Raw genomic sequence first — 23,732 nt, 5'->3', positions numbered from 1 at the left:
CCTATTAGTGCCCATTGGTTCAGGAGCTGGGGGTGGAGGTGGGGGTGGGAGATGGCTCTGGACTGGCTTCTTTCCTCCATGTCTGGCTGTGGTGAGCAGCTCACCTGCCAGCCCCTCAGCATCAGGCCTCACCCCTCAGGGGCCACAGAGAGTGGCACAAGTGACCCGAAACCCTTCGGGCCCCCCATGACAGATCAGAAGGCTTAAAGGAGGTTTTCCCCCTGTAAAACCTAGATTTAAAGTCTGGGAGCACAGTGACATTAGCTCTGGCACAAGAGAAAATCAGTGAGAAGATCTGATAAGTAGCATCAACTTTTACGGTTATAAGGCACGTTCCCGTGTATCCTGGAGTCTTTGCCACCTTCTCCATGATCATTTAAAGAAGGCGGATGTCCTGTTTCAGAAACAGGCCCTCTCTGATTGCAGGTGAGAAAGGCAGGGCAGAAGCTAGGACGATGAGAGTGGATCAAACACTCTCCTCTCTTTCTCAGGCTGAACAGAAAAGCCATTTTGCCGAGCTGAGTTTTCCCAAATTCCTTACGGTTTTACCTCTTTAATGGCCAAAACATTTTTTATTGGAGCTACTTTGGATGCAAGTCTTTTAAACTGTATACTCAGTAACAGATGATGTATCTCAAACATTACTCAACTTGAATGACCTAAGTGGCCACTCCCATGATCTTAAGTCACAACCCTCTTCGGGAATCCTGGGGCAGCCTGAGCCTCGAAGATGGGTAGAGCTGGTTCTCTTTAAGCAAAATGGCCTTAAGAACCTCCAGGCTTCTGTTCTTCACCTGCTTTTGAGCTTCTTCTTTCATCTCTTCCTACCAGAGAAGGTCTCAGCCTTTTTCTGTTTTTTTCTCAGTTGTTGCTTCAACTCCATGCTTAGAAACTGCACAGCCAGCTTGTCGGTGTTGTGTCTCAACTTAGTGTAAACAGGCTCTGAGGGAGAGCCTGGGGGATTCTTATGAGTGGGAACCATGAACATCCTGGCATCCGCTGTGGCTGCTCAGACACCTCGGGGAATCTTTGCTGTTCTAAGCCAAGCTCTCAGCAGACAAGGTTGCTGGACAGCTCTGGGTCTCAGAGAGGAAAGGCATGAAGATTATATATGTATGTATATATACACACACACACAAACACACCAAATAGAGAACCATATATACATTAGTTTCCCTAAGAAATCCCAAGAGACATCATAGAAATGACACTTTTAGGATTTGCTGTTCATCACGGAAAGTCTGAGGTTAGCGGTTTTTTTTTTTTTTTTTTTTTTTTTTAGCATATACTGCCTTGCACACAGCAGGAGGGCAATACATATTTAATTAATTGGGCAAGTGGTCTCTCTTTAAATTCATGAGCCGTCACTGAGCCTGCAGAGTTTGCTAGCATGGGGGAGGTGCAGACCTCAGATTCCTCATTTTTAAAACAAGCAAATGTGTCTCCGAGGTCCTTTCTGGCACTAACATTCTGAGATGGCTGCTAATACTTACTGCCATTAACTCCTTCACAGAAACATCACAACATGAATGCAATGTTTAGTACTCTTACACGTGCATATTAGATGGACAAGAGGGGAGACCTTAAGTAAAAGCAACACTGCAAATGTGTCTGGCAGCTCTGAGATGGAAAATGCACAGGCTCAGGGTCCCTATCAAGAGCTTGAGACCCAAGGAGAAGGACCTCAGGATGCCTATGTGGTAAAAACCTCAGGAGATTCACTTTCATGGGGTTTAACGACACACATTCTAAGCATAAACCAAACCAAACCAAGCAAAACCAAACCAAAACACCTGATCCAGAATTAATTAGACAAGGCAGTGTATTTTCAACCCCATTTGAATCCTGAACTAAGACTTTATCTCACTCTGGGTTAGAGAGCGCAGTGATCAGCAAATGAACTTCCACGTTCATTTGCACACGAGCCCCGTGAGACACAACTCTAACCAAAGGCAGCACCTGACCCCGGTCGGCTGGTCTCTGCTGTCGTACTCCAGTGCCAGAGAAGGGCTGCCTGCTTCTTCCTCCTCTGCGCGCGTTAGGACATACCTGCCTCTACCTCACGGCACACCTGCTACGAAGCATCACGCCCCAGACTGATTCGCTATCTTGCCGCCCTGAACGATAGCAACGACACCGTGGAAGGGTGACTTGTTTATTCTGAAATCCCGATGCACTACGTTAACTCTCCCACATAAACTCTGCTGTCCCTGGAAGCATGGCCCACGGTGCCAGGGGGAGCAAAGGCCCGCAAGCGACTTGTCACCTGCGCCTTGTCTTAGGGATACCGTTAGGGGTGGTATAATCGGAGAGCAGGAGGCTCACTCTGCTGCTCTCCACGCCTTCCCTTCAGAGAGAAACCCCGAATCTCTGCAACGGGGGCAGAGACAGAACGTGCCCTCTGATGAAGAAAATCGCCCCATGCGGACTGACTCCTGCCCAGACAAACCTGGATGCCCTCTTCTGCGGAACACCAACCCAGTGGCATTAGCAGCAGTTCTGCAAGAGAACGCACTGCCCTGTGAGAAACAGGCCCTAGGTAACGAGTGGATTCTTAAATCCCTTCCAATGGACAATGTGACGACTGTGAGGGAGGAGAAGGGGAAAAGCACGCGGCTGGCTTTTTCTGTCTTTTCTCAGGGCTTAGGATGGGTTAATTGAATCGTTTCTAATCCAGTTTATAAAGTACAGATGCTTGAGGCTAGGATTAATCAGATCTAAAATCTGTTACAAAAGCCTCTATGTTGGTAACAATTTCAGTTATCCCCACTTCTCTCTAATAACCAAAATTCCACCTTAGAAAACACAATGCTCCCCCTGGAACAGCTCGCTCTCTCTCTTTTTTTTTTTAAATTGAGGTATAGCTGTTTGACAATATTATATTAGTTTCAGGTGTACAACAAAGTGACACAACATTTTCACAGACTATACACCATTTATACTCTGGAGCATTTCTTGTGGCCCCTAGTTGGCCCTTGCCAGGCTCTTGTGAGTTAACCCTGCCATCAAATCTTCTGAGACTTCTCTGCTTCTGGAGGCGAGAGATGATGATGCTATGGAATCTTAATGACAAGTAAGCAGATGAATGAAAGGTGGACAGAATGAGCTCTAGGGCTGAAAGACTTTCATTTTCAGTGACTTAAAAAAACAAAAAAAAAGGGCTTTCATTTTTAGTGACTTAAAAAAACAAAAAGCTTCCAAAGAATAAAAACCGAAGTCACAAAAATAGGAGAAGGCGAAGTCCTAATTCCTTAATACTTCACCTGCTGAGATGAAACCCAGCTACTCCGTGGGTTCCTGCCCAGTCTTAGCCCAAGCATAATTACTGCTTCATGATCATCCTTACTTTCTCAGTTGCGCCTCCAGGAGGTGGGTGACTCCTAATCCTCACACCAGGACACACCCTTGCTAGTAGTTCCTGCATGGCTCACTTTTATTTAGCTAATTATTCTTTAAAAATAGTATAACAGGAGTTCCTGCCATGGCGCAGTTGAAAGGCATCTGACTAGGAACCATGAGGTTGCAGGTTTGATCCCTGGCCTTGCTCAGGGGGTTAAGGATCCAGCGTTGCCGTGAGCCGTGGCATAGGTCACAGACATAGATCAGATCCCGCATTGCTGTGGCTGTGGCCTGTGGTGTAGGCCAGCGGCTATAGCTCCGATTCAACCCCTAGCCTGGGAACCTCCATATGCTATGGGTGTGGCCCTAAAAAGTAAAAAAGAAAAAAGTATAATAAGCACCCTTGAAACCAAAACCAAAACCCAAAGCTGGGATCTTAACAACAATCTCGAGGTTACTCACTTCCCACTCATGCAGGATTCCCCCTGACTCAAGGGAACCACATGGCCCCCCTTGCCTTTCATCCTCTTTTAGAGCTTTACTCCACCTCTCGATGTGCTTACAAAGCAGATGATTTATTTTAGTCGTTCTTAACTTTACAGAGTCAGCAGGCTCCATGCAATCCTCAGGACTTACTCTCTGTCCTAGTCCTGGATTTTCAGGGTCCAGCTGGGGCTGTGCGTGGCTGCAGTGCACTTGTTTTCACTGCTCATGTTCCGCTGTGTGACTACAGTGCAGTTCACTCACTCCATTTCCTGGTCAAGGGCATTCAGGTTGTTTCTAACGGTTAAGTTATTCTCACCAAGCGGCAGACACTGTCATAAGCAACGGGCGTCCGTTATTGCATTTAAGCCCCAGCCCTCTAAGACAGGATTTTTCATCTCCATTTTTCCTGGGGGAAACTGATGCTCAAAGACATTAGGTTACTTGCCTGAGATTATAAAGTCAGGGAGAAGGTGCTTTACATGTTGCATCAAATGCAAGTATAAGGATCATGTGCCTTCAGTAGAAAGAAATCTGCCATTGTTGGGTATGGGACTGTCCTTCTACTCCTGGGGAAAAAAGCCTCATTTTATATGATACAATAAACAATAACTTCCTGGGTCCAATATGTCAGCAAGCAGGAAAAGTAATACCCTTCTCTTAGCCCTCCAGAAAGATTTCTTAGTCGAATTCCAGAAACCCAACAATCTGACTCACAGTTTCAAATTCACACGTGCATACACACACACACACACACACACACAATCATTATGCTGTGTGAAAAACAGGGGAATTTCTTCATAATTTTAATGTGAACACATGAGCCAATTTAATCAACTTCTTTGAAAGCTTCAGCACATGCCAATCTGCAACGCAGGCCATTTCAGTGTGTCAAAGTTAAAGAAGTAAGGATTTGCTCTAAAGGAAAAAAGAAATTCTCCTTAATACAGTCTTTCTCCACAACTCAGAGGTAAGAGACGCATTTAAAAATAGCATATATCGAATGTCTTGGATGAGAAGATAATTTTGGTAGTGGCATCAGATATCTGCTGTCCCCAGCGGCGGCTACGATTAGTGTAGATCAAAGTGATTACCAGTGAAGTGGACTACGGAGGATGGCACTGCAGCATGACACTGACCTAAGGGTGCCAAAATCCGGTTGCACCATTACACTGACACTGTAAACGATGCATGGATTTTAAAATGCCCAGTTTTCCTGTGCAATAAAGAATTACATCCCTGAGCTCACTTTCCACCCCCCTAAAGATCCATCCCACCCACCATGTCACAGTGGCCATGGCTGTGGCAATTCCAAGCCAGGTTAAAGCAATTCCGCTAACTTCTGTCTCAACTTCCTGGGAAGACGCAGAGAATACAGCTCCTTCCACCGATGGTACTGACGTATGGGGCGCTATTACACACACGTAACAGATTTACTGTCGGGTGGAGGTGACTGTCCAGTGTACTCAGGTGATCAGTACCCTGGAGACTTGTTCCTATTTAGGCCAAAGAGCACGAAAGAGGCTTGTGGTCTCTTGGAAGAAGAGCAGGTAGAGTCATAGCTACACCAAGTGCATTTTATCACCAAGGGAGACTCAGTTTTAGGACAATCTAGAAAACTAGTCGTTATTTTCCTTAATATTTTTAATTGTGAAATATTTGACCTAGAAAAAATACAGCGTTATTTGTACATTTTAAAATAAGAATAATTAAAGGAACACACATATAATCACCACTCATGTTAAAAAACAGAACCTCTGGTTTCATTGACTTCTGTCCACTTAGAAAGAACCGCTATTCTAAATTTAATGTTTTTTCATTTCCCTGCTTACCTTGTTCCCCCTGCCCCCGCCTTTCTAGGGCTGCACCCGTGGCATACAGAGGTTCCCAGGCTAGGGGTTGAATCAGAGCTGCAGCCGCTGGCCTACACCACAGCCACAGCAACGTGGGATCCGAGCCGCGTCTGTGACCTACACCACAGCTCATGGCAACGCCGGATCCTTAACCCACTGAGCAAGGCTAGGGATCAAACCCACATCCTCATGGATCCTAGTCGGGTTCATTAACCACTGAGCCACAATGGGAGCTCCTTTCTACTTATCTTTATTGTTTTATCATATACATATTTATATTGCTTAGTTCTGTCTGTTTTTAAACTTTACATAGTGAAACTGTACACAGGCAGGTTATCTTACTGACTTACTTCCACGACCTTATGTTCATGAGATTCCTCCACCTTGATCTGTGCAGCTACAGGTCATTTTCACTGACATATAGTATTCCCATCATAAGAACATACCACATTTTTGCTGTTCATTATATACTTGATGGACATTTGGGTATTACCTTCAAGCACTTTAAGAGCTCATGCAAATAGTGCTGCTATGCATACTTCAAATTATATCTGCTGGCACACATGCACAAGAGTTTCTCAAGGGTATATACCTGAGAGCGGAGGTGCTCGGGGGCCAGGTATGCCCAGGTACAATTTTACTAGATAATGCAAACTATTTTCCAAAGTAACTGTATCAGTTTATATCCTTACCACCAGGGGTTAAGTGTGCCTGTTTTCCATATTCTGGTAAACCTTTGGATCATCAGACTTTTGTGTGTGTGTGGTGTGAAATGGGATTTTTTTCCCTATGCATTAGCTCTTCATGTTTCCTCTTCAGTCAAGTGGTTGTTCACGTCTTTAGCCTGTTTTTCTGAGTTCTGTTTTTTATACTTGATTCAGAGAATTACTTTATATAGGCTGAAAACCCAACTATTGTTAATTATATGTGTTGTAAATATATTCCATCATTTTGTGGCCTTTTACGCTTCTTTACAGTGTATATTGATAAAGAGACATTCTTAATTTTAATGCAGTCATAAACATTCATCATTTTTTTTTAGGATTCGCATCCTTTGTGACTTATTCAAAGTTCTTCCCTACCCCACAGTCATAAAGATTTTCCTCTTTAATTTCTTCTAACTGGCGTGAAATGTCAGCCCTGTCGTATGTGGTGGGTCTCTCAATTCTGATTCATCAGACTAAACCACACTGTTTCAATGACTGAGACTTTATCACAAGTCTTGATTTTATCCGGTAGGCAAAATGGAGCTCACTCTAAGACCACTTTTAGCTTTACAAATAATATAGGAAAATAGGAACCAGAACTTACTTTGCTCTGGGCTGATGAACTAATCCCGGAATCTCTTTATTGGTTTTAAGTCTGACATTTGAACTGGCACTTTTTTCCTGAAACACATAAACACACATATAAAAGACAGGATGAGAATCAGCAATTAAACAAGAGCATGACTTTTCATCACCAAAGTATCAGATTTGTTTGGAAGTCTCTACGGTTGGTTACCTCACAAGGACCAAAGTCCTTTTAAAGAGGCCACAGAGCAGTGGTAGAACTGCCAAATACTGGATCAGGGAACATCATCAAGAAAAGAGGAATGAACTTTTATAACAGCTCTGGTTCCCTTTAGAAAATTATATGCACGTAATATTTGATTTTTAGGTGGAGTTACTGAAAACAGTAAGATAAAGAACAGACGAGTCTCGTGTTAAAAAGAGCAGCAGCCATACAAACGCAGCCATTGTTTGCTTGCCCAGGTTAAGTGACTTTGTGTATTTTATTTGCGAAAGACAATTTCAGTTACTGAGACATAAAACTGCACAAGCATAAAGACTGTCCAAGCAGTGACAGGGACAAGAATGTGACCAAAAATAACTAAAATTTCACATTCACAATGAATATTAAAATTGAATTCAATTAAATGAATAAAAGTCAATACCAGCCCATATTCCAGAAGTACTTCTTTGGTGTTTAGCCTGATCTGATTTCTTATTCCCAGGAAACCCATCACATGCAAAAGAAATACTCTCAGATCTTAAAATACAAGTCTATTGGTAAACACACCGTCTCAATAATGCTATTGCTCTGTGTTATTACAATATTATCTTCAAAACATAGTCAAGGTGCTTTTTAATTTGCTCTCAAAACATTACCCTCCCCACTTAAAAAAAAAAAAGAAGGAAGAAAGGAAAAACTCTTCTAAATCTATTTAATAGGTGACTATATGTACTTCTGGAACCTGAGGTGTGCTGATAATTAAAGATCTAGGCTAGGGTACGGAACAGAAACGCCTGTGGGCCGGCCCACCACTCTCACCACCTGCAGAGTGATGTGGGATATGGCACATAAAATAGATGGTCCCCACATGAGCTCTTTCAAGAGTTCAGGGGTTTCCATGGTGACTCAGCAGGTTAAGAACCCGATTAGTATGCATGAGATGCGGGTTTGATCCCTGGCCTTGCTTAGTCAGTTAAGGATCCAGCATTGTCGTAAGCTGCAGCGTAGGTCGTGGATGCAGCTCAGATCTCGTGTGGCTGTGGCTGTGGTGTAGGCCAGGAACTGCAGCTCTGATTCAACCCCTAGCCTGGAAACTTCCATATGCCGTAGGTGCAGCCCTAAAACGACCCCCCCCCAAAAGAAAAAAAAATCCTTCATACGTTTCCTAGGGCAGCAGAAGCCATGTCAGTCAGTGAAACTGCCATGACTTACATGCTTGGTTGTCTGCTGTTTACCATCAAACATGAGCTTATCTCTCTAACCTTAGTCCTCCAAAATACAGAACACTTTTGTTTGTGATCTTCTAGAAGAAATAATTATTACAATTATTTTGCAGACGAGCTTACCTTCTTTACCTCACAGTAAACTCAAGAATGTTTTCAGGAACATTTAAAAAGCATAAAATATACACCGTTCCTTCTGGCTACGCAGTCAGGGAATAACAGGTGAACAACCTGATTTTTTTACAAAGAAGGTAGGGGGACAGTTAGAAAACTGTAATGCACTAACTCCAGGAGGGCAGGGCTACATTCCTTCTTTTTGACGGGGGGGCACAGTGCCTGGTGAGGGGCATGGCACTTATGAGAGGCACTCATTAAATATCAGTAAAACAAATGAACAGTGCCAGCAAATACATTTTTTAAACAGAGATAAAAATGAGTCAACTGTAGTCTCTGACTAAAGATGTAAGTTCCCTCCAAATGAATCATTTTTTCCCTTAAACTTTATGTCTGCTTGGATTAAGCACTGAAAATGGATGCATTTGATATGACAGAACCTGACACTTTTTTCTCTATTCACACAATTTCCCAAACTCTTTGAACTTAAATAATGCCATCATGATTTTAAACACTACTGAAGCAGGAAAGTGGCTTCTAATTCTAAGAATACAAGTGACATATGACTGTATTCTGTTTCTATTCATTTTATTAAACTGTACCCTCATAAGTACACTGCCTCCCCAAGTAGTCCTTAAAAACACATTAGAGAAGTTGTGGTTGCCTGGGCGGGGAAGGGAATGGGATGGACTGGGAGTTCAAGGTTTGCAGATGCAAATGACCACATTTTAGAATGGATAAGCAGTGAGATCCTGCTGTACAGCTCAGGAGCTATATCCAGTGTCTTGGGATAGAACATGATGGAAGACACTGAGAGAAAAAGAATATATTACATTTTGATATATATACATGTATGACTGGGTCACATTGCTATACAACAAAAATAGGCACAACACTGTAAATCAACTATAATAAAGACCCAACACACTGTGTTGCTTAAAAAGAAGGACACCCCCTCTCCCACCAACAGACTCAAGAGATGGGGAGGACACTTCAGGTGTCAGGCACAGATGTGAACTTCCAGGAAGTGAAAAGACCAAATGTGAGGCAGAGGCAAGGGGGTGGGAGGAAGCCGCTGAAGAGTTCCCAGCTACAAATGTATACAGTTACATAGACATCTCTAGCTATTTATAACATATTTGTTTTTACAAATTACCAATCATCAAGATCAGTAATAACTCATGGAACACCTAATACAAGTCAGGTACTATTCTAAGTGATTTGCATTTATCAACCTATTTTAATGTTCACAAGTATACATTTTTTATAGGTTTTTTTTTTTTTTGGTCTTTTTAGGGCTGCACCCACAGCATATGGAGGTTCCCAGGCTAGGGGTCCAATTGGCACTGTAGCTGCTGGCCTATGCCACAGCTGCAGCAGTGCCAGATCCGAGCCGCATCTGTAGACCTACACCATAGCTCACGGCAACGCTGGATTCTTAACCCACTAAGTGAGGCCAGGAATCAAATCTGTGTCATCATGGATGCTACTTAGATTCGTTTCCACTGAGCCATGATGGGAACTCCACAAGTATAGAGAGACTAATTCATCTTTAGGCCCACATACCTCTCTGGGGTAGGTACCATTATTATCCTTATTTATTTATTTATTTATTTATTTATTTTTAGGGTCATACTTGGGGTGTATGGAGGTTTCCAGGCTAAGGTCGAATTGGAGCTACAGCTGCTTGCCTACACCGCAGCCATGGCGATACCAGATCTGAGCCACATCTGTGACCTATGCTGCAGTTTGTGGCAACGCCAGATCCTTAATCCTCTGAACAGGCCAACGATGGAACCTACATTCTCATGGAGACAAGTCAGGTTCTTTGCCCTGCTGAGCCACAATCCCTGTCCCCGTTTTATAGATGAGGAAGCTGAGGCATGGAGAGGTGAGGCACGCATGAGATCCTACAAGTCATGAGGAATCGTGCTGGGGTTTGGATGAAGGCAGAGTGTCCCTGGAGTTCATGCTATCAGCCACTAGTCCTCAGCTTTTCAGAATCGAGACTCCTTACCAATATTCTCCAAATTTTAATACATTTCATCATACAATAAGAAAAAAAAATCACATTTGCTAAAATCAGCATCAATTTCATCAGAAAAATCATGACAAAAGCTCATGATGGTGGATCCAAGTTTTCCAAAATTTTAATTTTGGTTTAATGTGTCTATTTCATGATGAGCAACAAATACTGACAATTGTTTCCTTTGGAGTAACAGGCTCTCTTCGTTCATTTTGGAGAAAATGTCTGCTAAATACCCCAGTCTGAATACCCATAATTTGTCGGTCAGGCATTTTTTTCTACAATGAAGATGATATCCCATAAAAAACAACTGCTAGTTTAGCTTGCAACTTAATCAACTGAAGAAGTGCTTTTCCATGAGATAAATATCTTACTTATTGATGTGAATTTCAACACAGAGACTATTAAAAAGAGAAACGTCCAAGGCCTAAGAGTTAATAAAATTAAATAACTTCTACTGCTTCACCAAAGGCATTCTTAGGGAAAAGAGAATGTATTCTTTCCACCACGAGTGCGTGGTGGTGGTGAATACAATGGCTCTAATAAGAGCGGCGCCACTGCCTGGATTTGTGCTAAGGCACAAGTAGTTTTACCCATGATTGCTCTGTGCCGTCAGCGCAAATGTTGACAGAGTAAAGCAGGAAAATAGCTTCTTTATTAATAGGAAAATGACCTTGAAGACTCCCTGAGAATGTCTCAGAAGGAGTTCCCTGATGGCCTAGCTGTTAAGGGTCTGCCATTGTCATGCTGTAGCTTGGGTCCAAGTGGATTAGATCCTTGGCCTGAGAACTTCTGTATGCTGTGGGTGAAGCAAAAAAACAAAACAAAACAAAACACAAAACGCCCCCCCCCCAAAAAAAACCCACCAAAAAAAGAAACAAAAGAAAACTAACAACAATGTATCAGGAGCCTCCAGGGGTCTGCAAGCCACATTTTAACTAGAGTGCCCTTCTATTTCTTTTGCATAGAAAAAGGACTATCAATTATTTAATTGTGGTATGTGCCTTAATTAAGAAAACTGCCTTCTTGAGGCAAACTCTATAGTCCATAAAATTCCCCCATTAGGAGTTCCCTGGTGGTTCCACAGGTTAAGGATCTGATGTCATTGCATGGCTCAGGTCGCTGCTGTGGTATGGGTTCCATCTCTGGCCCAGTAACTTCTCCCTGTTGTGGGCATGGCCAAAATAAATAAAATCCCATTATATATATATGATTAAATGATTTTAGTGAATTTATAGAGCTGTGAAATTATCTCCACAATACAGGTTTTTTTTGGGGGGTGGCCGCAACCTGCAGCATGTGGAAGTTCCCAGGCCAGGGCTCTAATCTGCGCCACAGCAGTGAGCCTCATCACAGCAGTAACAAAGCTGCATCCTTAACTTGCTAAGCCACAGAGAACTCCCCAATCCAATACAGTTCTATCAGCCCCCAAAGTTTCATCATACCCATTTGCACTCATCTGTATTGTCCAGCCACCAGAGAGCTGCTTTCTGTCACTACAAATTTGCTTTGTCTAGATTCATATAAAGAGAACCATACAACATATAGCCTTTTACATCTGGTATCTCACTTAGCATAAAGTTTGAGGTTCATCTATACCTTAGCATATTGCAGCATTTTGTTTAATTGCTAAATACTACTCCAATGTACGGATGTACTGTGTTTTGTTTATCCTTGCATACACTGATGGGCACGTGGATTGTTTCCAGTTTGTGACTACTACAAATCATGCTGCTATGAACGTTCATACACAAATCTTTGTGTGCACATATATTTTTGTTTCTCTTGGGCAGATTCCAAGGAGCGGATTTGCCAGACGATAGGGCAAACATCACCAAAACATCAACCAAGCTTTTCCGAAGCGGCTGTGCCATTTTACATTCCTACCACCAGTGCACAATGGTTCCAGTTTCTCCATCTCCCCACCAACATTTCATACGGTCTTTTCAGTTACAGTCATTCCAGTGGGCGTCTCATTGCGGCTTTATTCATTTTATAAATGTGACTTATTTGGATCTGTTCTTGTATTTCTTTGTATCTATCAAAACACCCAGCACCTTGCTACATGGGAGCATTTGTAAGCCTCCTAGTCAGCTGTATTTGCATCAAAAAGTCAGTTTTACATTTGCTTATAAACACCATGTAATTTCTACTTTGGGTTGGTTTGCCGAGGAAGGAGAAGAGTAAAGACATCTGCCTTTAAAAAAGAGAAAAAAGAAAACAAACAAAACCAAGACAGGCTGGAGGAACGATGAGGCTAATGGGAGCCTCTGATAGAGCAGAGCCAACAGAGAGGGCTGAGAGCCATGCCGCGTCCGTCCGGGGTGCTCTGGGAACAGGAACAGAGAATTACACTGGAAGATGACGGAAGAGGTAGCTAAGACATTATTTCCCTTGGCAAGAAAAAGCTATTTAAATGGCATTTGACACTCATAAACTTCGTACCTAAAATAAACTGGGACCAAGTGGGAATAAGATGAAGCCATTTAAAAGGGCCCTTGGTAGGCAGTTTGTAGAGCTGTGTTTTTATGATCCATCCGTACTGGTATCGGAATCATCTAGAATGCTTGTTAAAATACAGATTCCCAGGCCCCACACAACACCTCCAGAGTGTGCATCTCTGCGACTGTGCCCAGGAATCTGCACTTTAATTTCATTTTGAAATTTTACATAAATACATATACTTTTTTTCTGGCTGTGCCCACGGCATGTGGAAGTTCCTGGGCCAGGGACTGAACCCACAACACAGCAGCAACCCAAGCCAGAGCCGTGACAATGCCAGATCCTTAACCCATTTTTTGAGGCACCAGGGAACTTCAGAATCTGCATTTTAAACAAGAGTCCAAGGTGATTCTTAACTCAAAACAGTTTGAGGACTTTTATTTCAGAGAAAAGGTACTTTTGGGCTTAGAGTTCCCTCTCTCAGCCTTCCTGAAGGCAGTTTTCCAACTGAGCCTTGGGGTCTTGCAGAGCTGCCTCAGGGCTCAATAGCAGGCCCTCCCAGAGCAGCAACCCCTTGAATTGTATATTCAGGAGCTTTCAACTCATGTTGGAAAGAAGCAGCCATTTCTCAAAAATGTTTGCAAACCACGGTCAGGTAGTGACAGGTTTATTTAAACAGCAAATCAAAGAACTTCTTTAGCTTGGAACAATTTTACTTCTTTATGCACAGAACACACTTGTCAGGGTCTAGAGTAAACTCATCATTCTCTTCTTAGATTCTCTCCTGTTGGAGGCAGTCAGACCGACTTTATTTCTCCTGCTGTTCCCGATCCCCAAAGGGAAAGTCAGAACACCAAGATAAACTGATGGCTTCTTTACAACATGCTCTCAAACTTCAGCTCCTTAACTGTGAAGGAAGCAACAGATCGAGTCCAGGGAATTGAAGAAAGCACCCTACCCCCTGCTGGCGAGAGGAATTTCTTTCCTCCTGTCACTTCTTTGCCTGTGGTCCCACAAAGTCGGAGAGCACTGGGGCAGCTGCAGTCCTGGGAGGGGCCCAGAGTTAGTCTGAGTGGGAATGTGAAGGGATTTCATTTTCTTTTTTCTGGGCTCAATAGCAGGAAGTTCTATCTTATAAAGAAAGCCCAGGGGCCAGATGTATGCAGGAAGCTGGAAGCCTAGAGAAAAACAGTGGAGGCGGAGTCGTAGCTCCTGGGACGGAGGGGACTACACAGAGAAAAGACACAAAAGCACTACATGTGAACTCCCAATGGGTTTCCTTCCACACACAGACTCTGTGTGTGTGTACTTTCCAACCACTGCATTTCAAAAAGTACCCGAAAACTGGAAAAGGTAAACACTTTAACTAGAATTAGGAGATTTGGGTCCATACACATGAAGAACACGTTCAGCTTCGAAGGTGACAATGAGGGAGTTCCCTGGTGGCTACACACCCAAATGCAAGAGACTGGAGAAAGGAGAGCCCTACTATGTGCTTGGAAGGAACAAAACTGGAATATTTATAAACAGCCCTAATGACTACCATAACGCTTACTTTAAAAAAACAAAAACAAACCTATATTTTCTTTTCTTTTCTTTTCTTTTCTTTCTTTCTTTCTTTTTTTCTTTCTTTCTTTCTTTCTTTCTTATTTTCTTTCCTTCCTTCCTTCTTTCTTTTTCTTTTTTTTTTTTAGGGCTGCATTCGAGCATATGGAAGTTCCCAGGCTAGGGGTCGAATCGGAGCTGTTGCTGCCGGTCTACGCCATAGCCACAGCAACCTAAAATCCAAGCCGCATCTGCGACCTACACCACAGCTCACAGAAACACCAGATCCTTAACCCACTGGGCCAGGCCAGGGATGGAACCCAGAATCTCATGGATACTAGTCAGACTTGTGACCCCGGAGCCCCAAGGGGAATTCCTTTTTTTTTTTTTTTCTTTGTGGCCACACTGTGGTATATGGAAGTTCCTGGGCCAGGGACTGACAACACTGGATCCTTGAACTCACTGTGCAAGGCTGGGGATTGAACCTGCACCGTCACCGCAAGCCGAGCAGCTGCAGTCGGATTCTTAACCTACTGTGCCACAGTGGGAACTTCAAAAAGTGTATTTTCTTGACCAAGAACTACCTAACACTGATCACTGGGAACTTCCTTTCTCAAGAGTCTGATGTGTAAATTCATCAAGTATCTTATTTGTACTACATGTGGGGAAAAAACCGTAATTACCGAACGTTTGAACGGGACCAAGATGCCATTCAGAGTTCAGACTTCAAAACAAAGCTGAAATTACCTGGCTGGCTGACAATGCTATATGTTAAATGCCACCAGGACACAGTAAGATAGAACAGAAGCAAAAATCCGCGCTTTATTCCCCACCCACAAAACTGCATCACACACCCATTGACTGTATTTTCTTTCCATTCCTCACTTCTCCTCTCCAACCATCAAGTAAAAGAAAACACAAAGGAGTGTGAATCTACCGTAAGTCACTCTGATGCATAATAACAAGACCAAAGATTTTAGGAATTCAACTATCACCGGATTATGGTCTCTAAAAGACTGCGTTTGAGAGCTGACTAGACCAAAATAAACATGCTTTACGCTAGATTTTTCTGGTAGGTAAAAACACAGGCAGAAAAACCAAAGTACATTTGATCAACGTTAACAAACTATTAGAACAAAAAAAGGTATCATCACGCCTTTGATATTTTAACAAATAAAAAGCCACCATGTGTGCAGAATTGCTAAACTTTTCCTGTGATGAACCAAAATCTTAACAGGTTTTCCTTGCTAAGTTGAGAAACTGTAAATGTCAAAGCTAAAAACAAAAAGTTAAATGATGCCATTTTTCTTACAGGCATGATCCCTTTTCTCACATTCACTGTGCTGTATGAGCCAGCCAAAAATGAGGCTCCAGCCTTCTGATCTAGCTGGACACACCCACAACTCTCTTTAATTCCAAATTTGTCGGTGTCCAGAAAATCTGCTCTTATTAATTTTCTATTGCTGCTGTAGCAAATGAACACAAATTCAGTGGCTTAAAACAACGCAAATTTATTACCTTACACTTCTGGAGGTCAGGAGTCTAAAAACAGTTCACAAGGCTTCCTTCCTGGGTCTCGGTCTAGGGAAAAACCTGTTTCCTTTCCTTTTCCAGCTTCCAGACTTCACCTATATTCCTTGGCTTATGGTCCCTTCTTCCATCTCCAAAGCAGCAGTAAAACATCTTCTCTCCTCTCGGACCTCTGCTTCTGTCCTTACGCCTTCTTTCCTAACTCTGAATCTCCTGCCTAACTCTTATTAGGATCCTTGTGATTATACTGGGATTAACTCAAATAATTCAGGATAATCTTTCCATGTCAAGATCCTTAATTTAATCCCTTTTCCCATGAAAGTAACACATTTACAAGTTCCATGGATTGGGATGTAGACATCTTTGTTGGGAGGTATTATTCAGATTACCACAGTGTGCCCTCTGGCTCCCAAAGTTTCATACCCGCCCCCCATGCAAAATATGTTCACTCTATCCCAAGGTACCTAAACCTCAACCCATTCTAGCATCAATTCCAGCCTCAAGTTTTATTTAAATCTCATCGGTTTAAAAGTTCCACTCTGAGATGGGATTAAGATGGTGGAATAGAAGGATGGGAGCTCAACTTCTCTCCTAAAAACAGCAAAGTTTACAACCAAATGCTGAGCCATCTTCAACCAAATGGACTGGAAACTTTCAAAAAGATATCCTACTCCAGAAGACAAAGAGGAGGCCACATCAAGAGGTAGGAGGGGCGATTATGTGATGTAAGCAACCCCATACCTACCAGATGGGAAGCCACACAGACTTGAAAATAACTGTATCACAGAAACTCACCTACGGGAGTGAGAGTTCTGAGTCCCACATCAAACCCCCACGTGTGGGGATCTGGCACTGGGAGAGAGAGCCTGCAGAGCATCTGGCACTGAAGGCCAGTGGGGCTGGTGCGCAGGAGCTCCACGGGACTGAGGGTTAGTAGAGACCCCATTCTTGAAAGCCACACACAGACTTTCACATGCACTGGGTCCCAGGGCAAAGCAGGGTCTCCATGGGAATCTGCTCAGATAACCCCCTGGTACACAGCCACCTCTAATCTCACCCAGAGACAAAGCCCCACCCACCAGAGGGATAGGAATCAGCTCCACCTACTAGTGGGCAGGCATCAGTCCCTCCCATCAGGAAGCCTACAGCAAGACCCCCATACCAACTTCAGCCACAAGGCAGGGCAGACACTAGAAGTAAGAGAGGCTATAACTCTATTATCTGTAAAAAGGTCACCACACCAAAAACCTATAAAAATGAAAAAGAGAACTATAACTCAGATGAGAGAGAAAGAAAAAAACCCAGAAAATTAGCTAAGTGATCAGGAGATTCTCAGCCTCTAGGAAAAAGACTTTAGACTGTTAATACTGAAGATGATGCAAGACATTGTAAATAAACTGGAGGCAAAGATGAATGATTTACAGGAAACACTGAGCAAAGAGACACAAGACATAAAACTTAAGCAAGAAGAGATGCAAAATACAATAACAAATAAAAAATTCACTAGAAGCAACTAACAGCAGAATACAGGAGGCAGAAGAACAAATAAGCAAGGTGGAGGATAGATTAGTGGAAATTATGGATGCAGAACAGAAAAGAGAAAAAAGATTGAAAACAAATGAAGAGAGTCTCAGAGAACTCTGGGACAATGTTAAATGCACCAACATCCATATTATAGGGGTGCCAGAAGCAGAAGAGAGAGAGAATGGGACAGAAAAATATTCCAAGAGATAATAGCCGAAAACTTCCCTAATATGGGAAAGAAACAGGATAGAAAGCCCAGAAATAAACCCATGCACCTATAGTCAACTGATCTATGACAAAGGAGGCAAGAATATACAATGGAGAAAAGACAGCCTGTTCAATAAGCGGTGCTGGGAAAACCGGACAGGACAGCCGCATGTAAAAGAATAAAATTAGAACACTCCCTAACACCATACACAAAAATAAACTCAAAATGGATTAAAGACCTAGATATAAGACCAGACACTATAAAACTCTTAGAGGAAAACATAGGCCAAACACTCTCTGACATAAATGACAGCAACATTTTCTCAGATCCACCTCTTAGAGTGATGACAGTAAAAACAAAAATAAACCAATGGAACTTAATTAAATTTAAGTTTCTGCACAGCAAAGGAAACCCTAAACTAAACAAAAAGACAACCCACAGAATGGGAGAAAATATTTGCAAATGAATCAACTGACAAGGGATTAATCTCCAAAATTTATAAACACCTCCTGCCACTCAATACCGAAAAAACAAACAACCCCATCAAAAAACGGGTCAAAAACCTAAAGACAGTTCTCCAAAGAAGACATACAGATGGCCAAAAAACACATGAAAAGATGTTCAACACCACTCATCATTAGAGAAATGCAAATCAAAACCACGATGAGGTACCACCTACACCATCCAGAATGGCCATCATCAGAAAGTCTACAAACAGTAAGTGCTGGAGAGGGTGTGGAGAAAAAGGAACCCTATTACACTGTTGGTGGGATTGTAAATTGGTGCAACCACTGTGGAAAGTAGTATGGAGATTAAAAATAGAACTACCATTTGATCCAGCAATCCCACTCCTGGGCATCTATCCAGAGAAAGCCATGACTCAAAAAGACACAGGTACTCCAGTGTTCATTGCAGCACTATATACAATAGCCAAGACATGGAAACAACCTAAATATCTATTGACAGAGGAGTGCATCAAGAAGATGTGGTCCATATACACAATGGAATATTACTTAGCCATTAAAAGGAACGAAATACCAGCATTTTTAGCAACATAGATGGACCCAGAAATTATCATGCTGAGTGAGGTCAGTCAGACAATGAGACACCAACATCATATGCTCTCACTGACATGTGGAATCTGAAAAAAGGACAGAATGAACTTCTTTGCAGAACAGATACTGACTCACAAACTTTGAAAAACTTATGGTTTCCAATGAGACAGGCTGGGAGGTGGGGGGATGCACTACGGGTGTGGGATAGAAATCCTATAAAATTGGATTGTGATGATCATGGCACAACTATAAATGTAATAAATTCATTGACTAATAACAATAAAAAAAAGTTCCACTCTGTCATTTTATCTCACTACCTAAATGACCTAAGTAACATATGTGTGAGGCTCTGGGTATAATCTATCTTAGGGTAGAATTCCTCTCCATCTGTGAACCTGTGGAACTAAGAACAAGTTATCTGCTTACAAAATATGTGGTGGAACAGACCTAAAATTACAGCTATAGGCAGTCCATTCTTAAAGGAAGAAAATGGAAGGGAAAAGGGAGTCATCAGTCCCAAGCAATTTCAAAATCCAACTGTGAAAACCTCATTAGGTTTCAAAGCCTCGGAATAATCCTCTGTGGCCTGAGGCTCCACCCTCGTCCGTCATTCTTCCTTTTTCTTGAAGGGTAGCATAGGCTTGCAGCTGAGTTGTTTCCTGCCTACAGAAGTTTGGGAGTGCAACAGCCTTCTTTCATTTCACCCTTTCTCTGTTCCTTTCAGTTCAAAGCAGTGGTATTTCTGTTGGTATAACTTCCTTCAGATCCTCACTGGTCTCCTGTGTATGTCATAGGTATCGACTCCATAACATAACATAGGATCTTTCTCCATGGTCTTTCCCGGATAATCTCATCTCTATTCCTGGCTTCTGCTGAGATGGCTGAGGGGATTCATGTTTAAATCACATGCCCAATCTACTCAAAGAGCTAGCTATGTGATTAAATGCTCTGACGTTTTAATACTTTCCAAGAACTAGTAAAATATTGTTCAGAGACACTCTTGGCTTTCTTTCCAGAGCATGCTTTCCTGACAGTGAATCTCTAGTTTTAGAGTCTTGTACAATCTGGATAGGCTGAGAATTTCCCAAAGGAAAGCATCAAGTCCTGGTTTCTTTTTCGTCAAGGAACAGCTCTTCCCTCAATTTATCTCTTTTCTTTTGCATTTTACTATAAGCAGCAAGATGAAACAAGGCTATGACTCCCAACACTCTGCCTGGAAATCTTCTCAGCTAAATAGTCAAGTTCATTGTTTACTATCTCTTTAGGACACAATTCAGCTAAAGTTGTTTTTTTTTTGGTTTTTTGTTTTTGCCACTATATAATAGCAGTGCCCCTGTCAAATAACACGTTGCTCATTTCCTTCTGAACCCCCACCAGCAGAGGCTTTAATATCCATATTTCTACTAGCTGTTCACGGCATTCTAGGCTTTTTCTATTATGCTCTTCAAAATTCTTCTAGTCTCTCTCCACTTTCCAATTTCCAAATCACTTCCACATTTTTAGGTATTTCTTATGGCACTGCCATATTTCAATGTATCAAAATCTATATTGGTTTCCTATTACTGCTTAACAAGTTACCACAGACTTATAGCTTAAAACACAAATGTGGAACTCAAAAGTCTAAAACTGGTCTTCGAGTCTGTCTTCCTTCTGCAGGCTCATGGAGAGAATTTGCTTTCAGCTTCAAGAGACTGCTTACCTTGCTCCTTTATCCACTTTCAAAGTCAGCAGCTTAGCATCTCTCTTCTCTGACCTCTGCTCCACTGTTATACCTTCTCTTTCTAATTCTTATCCTCCTGCATCCCTCTTATAAGGATCCTTGTGATAATCCAGGATAACCTCTCCACGTCAAGATCCTTAGTTTAATCAAAGTTCCTGTTCCCACGTAAGAGAACATATTCACGGATTCCAGGGATTAGAATCCAGACAAACTGGGAGGTAGGAGGGGGTGTCATTATTCAGCCTATCACATCTATAAAACTCAGTCATCTTGGGTCAAACCAATATCAAAACCCTGGTCCACGGCTTAAAATGAAAAGTCATACATACAGGGACCGCAACATATATTAGAAAGTACTAGTGGAAAATGATAGTAGAGAAACCCAATGGCCCATTCTTCCCTAAATCACTATTTAATGGTACTTATTATGTACCAGACTGTGCTAGAGAATCAAAGGTATAATCTTCATTCACTAAAAACAGATAAAGTGAGGGGTGTTTTAAAAAGACAGAAATATGTGTGGTGGAAGCACCTGCAATGACACAGTTCAGAGAAGGAGATCAGGGAAGCTTCCTGGAGAAAGGAAAGGCAGGCTTGAATCTTGAAGGGGGAAGAATGTGTACCTCACAGAGGAGGAGAACCAGGCATGTACTGAGAACTATACGGGGTCTGGGGGAGCCAGAGAGAGCACAGGGTGCCAGGAAGGTGTGTGAAATGAGGTGGGCTGGGACTGGCTTATGCAGGGCTCATGGTGGGCACTTAGATTTTTCCTCTGAGACAAGGTGGAACTACTGAGGGAGTTTATGAAGCTTCTGACATGTCAGAATTATATTTCAAAGATGGAATCAGAGAGGGCTGGTAGGGAGGGGCAAAACACTAGGTTTAAAATAAGTAAGATACAGGGTGTAATGTACAGCACAGGGAATATAGCCAATATTTTATAATAGTTTTCCAATGGAGTATAATCTATAAAAATACTGAACCACTTTGTCATACACCTGAAATGAATACATTAGAAATCAACTACATTCCAATTAAAACAACAACAAAAAAGATGGGATCAGGGAGCTGGTCAGGAAGCTGTGCCCATCAATCAGAGGAGAATCTCTGAGAAGCTCACTAGGAGGGGACAGCGTGGCAGACATAAGAGGATGGGTTCTGGAGTCAGACTGCTTCTCCGCTTTCTCCTTGGGTGACCTTGAGCAGATTATACAACCTCTGTGCTTCAGTTTTCTCAGCTGTGAAATGGGGATAAAAGTGGTACCTACTTCACTGGGTTGCCTGTTGTATAGGAAGCGCATAACAAATGATAGCTTGCATTGCTAGCATAGCTGATAGCTCCACGAATTAGAGACGAGGGATCAGACTTGAGAGTTGTCAAGAAAATTACTGAGTGCCAGTTATGTGCTAGGCACCTCGCTAGGCTTTGAGGGAAATAAGAAAAGACAAATGAGATAGCTGCCCTCATGGTCGAAAAACCCCAAACGCTAAATGGTAATATAAGAACAGAAAAGATCTGGAGTTCCCGCTGTGGCGCCACGGAAACGAACCTGACCAGGAGCCATGAGCTTGTGGGTTCAATCAGAAGAGAAGCAATAGCGACCACAGCAACTTTTATTCTTCTGCCTGTGAACTCCTTGTGGGAAAAAAACTTTTTCTATTATCATGCATATTTATAAAACATATAAATTCTCTGTTGCATGTAGCATATACTCTGAGTTTTCCAAGGTGTGCTTTTTAAAAAATATTTTTATGTTTTTACATATAGGAGTTCCACGTTTCTGACTGGTGGAAAAGAACTGATGTCTTTTTCCTTTTATTATCTCTTCCTTCACGTCTATGATGGATCCTGGCTAATTCTAAATTTAGCTCCCAGCCCATACACTCGCTTCTATACCCTTCTGTAACCTCTTCCCAGGAGAAGTCAGGGTAAATGAGGGAAGTTGCTGTTTTAATGGTGTCCCCCAGGCTGTCACGCTAATACAAGCGTTAGTTCTGTCTTGGTAGATTATTTTACAATGCGGACTCAGTCACTAGATTTTTATACACAGGCCTGACAGTCGATAATCAAATCCGGTGTTGTTCCATTATTGATGTACTTTTAGCCCAGGGCTAGGAAAAGACTGGTTGGTTGCAGCTAGCATTTGGGTTGAAAAAGCTCTTTAAAACTGAAATATGGACTTAGGGCAATAAAGAGTAAGCACATCTTTTTTTTTTCTTTTTTTCTTTTTTCTCTCCTTGTGGAGAAATGTGCTACGAGAAATATCTTCATTCTCAATGTTTCAAATAGGACGGATCCTGAAATGCTTTAAAGGGGTGTGTCTGACCAGGACTATCTTTACTTGCTTATCTTTTCAGGCTTTGGGAAGCTTTCTAGAAAAACTCTCATTCTGATCTTTCCCCACACTTGCCCTCAATGTGGGCGTCCATTCCCATGAGGTGTCCGGGCCCAGCGCTGACTGCTGATGTGGGATCAGGATGGGACTGGCCCCGTTCTGCAGCTGCCACCAAACTGGGGAGAAAAGGTAAGAACACAGGATCTATGCCCCCCCACCCCCACCCGCTGCTGTCATGTCTTATCTCTCTAAGGTTCTTTTACTAAGAGGCTTTCAAAAATTCAGAATGCATTGTTTGTTTTATGCCTTCCTTTCTTTTAACAGTGCAATAAGCCTTAGTTTACTAAGTCCACCACATGGAAAGTGGTTTTTGAATTTTGGTCTATTTTCCCCACTCTTCTCACTCTCTAGATCCTACTAGACAAACAAGTCTTAAGAGCCAGTCTGCTTGTTCCCTTATGCTTTTTGCCTCTTATTTCCTACCCGAGTAAAAGGAAGAAAAAAGATGGAACTGGCAACCAGAGAAAAAATAAGTTAAAATACATGTTTAAGAGCTTCAATGAACCATACAGGCCTAAGTACAACATGATCCCCGTTCTTCCAAATAGAAGAAGCTCCTCAGGAATGTTGCCTTGGAAAGTTTCTTTAGAATCTTTCAGGTATGTGATTGGAACCTTCAGGTGACAACGTCTATAGTTTATTAATTCAGCTAAATATATATGTTTAAAATCACATATTGTATGCAAATCAAATTAATTTAGAACTATTACTTTCCTCACACTCACATTTAAGGAAACGATTTGAAGGTTTCAGGTACCTCTGACATCATTTTTATAATCA

The 23,732-nt window shown here is 42.2% G+C and overlaps 1 protein-coding gene across 4 annotated transcripts in view; it reads right to left on the bottom strand.

The window, feature by feature from the left end:
* The window catches only part of C9H1orf21 (chromosome 9 C1orf21 homolog), a 239,991-nt gene that overhangs the window by 33,473 nt on the left and 182,786 nt on the right, over positions 1–23,732 (bottom strand). For all 4 annotated transcript variants that reach the window (XM_003482739.4, XM_084977973.1, XM_084977972.1 and 1 more), the window contains one exon: positions 6,987–7,063. In XM_003482739.4, the coding sequence (XP_003482787.1) occupies positions 6,987–7,063 (77 nt within the window). The remainder of the gene's footprint in view (positions 1–6,986; positions 7,064–23,732) is intronic.

Source organism: Sus scrofa, chromosome 9 (genome assembly GCF_054392235.1).
Source record: "Sus scrofa isolate SSC_HxYL_T2T_F1_AM1 chromosome 9, Sscrofa_HxYL_maternal_Yorkshire_Landrace_v2.0, whole genome shotgun sequence".
NCBI classification, from domain to species: Eukaryota; Metazoa; Chordata; class Mammalia; order Artiodactyla; family Suidae; genus Sus; species Sus scrofa.
This window is presented reverse-complemented; position numbering and strand designations above follow the sequence as displayed.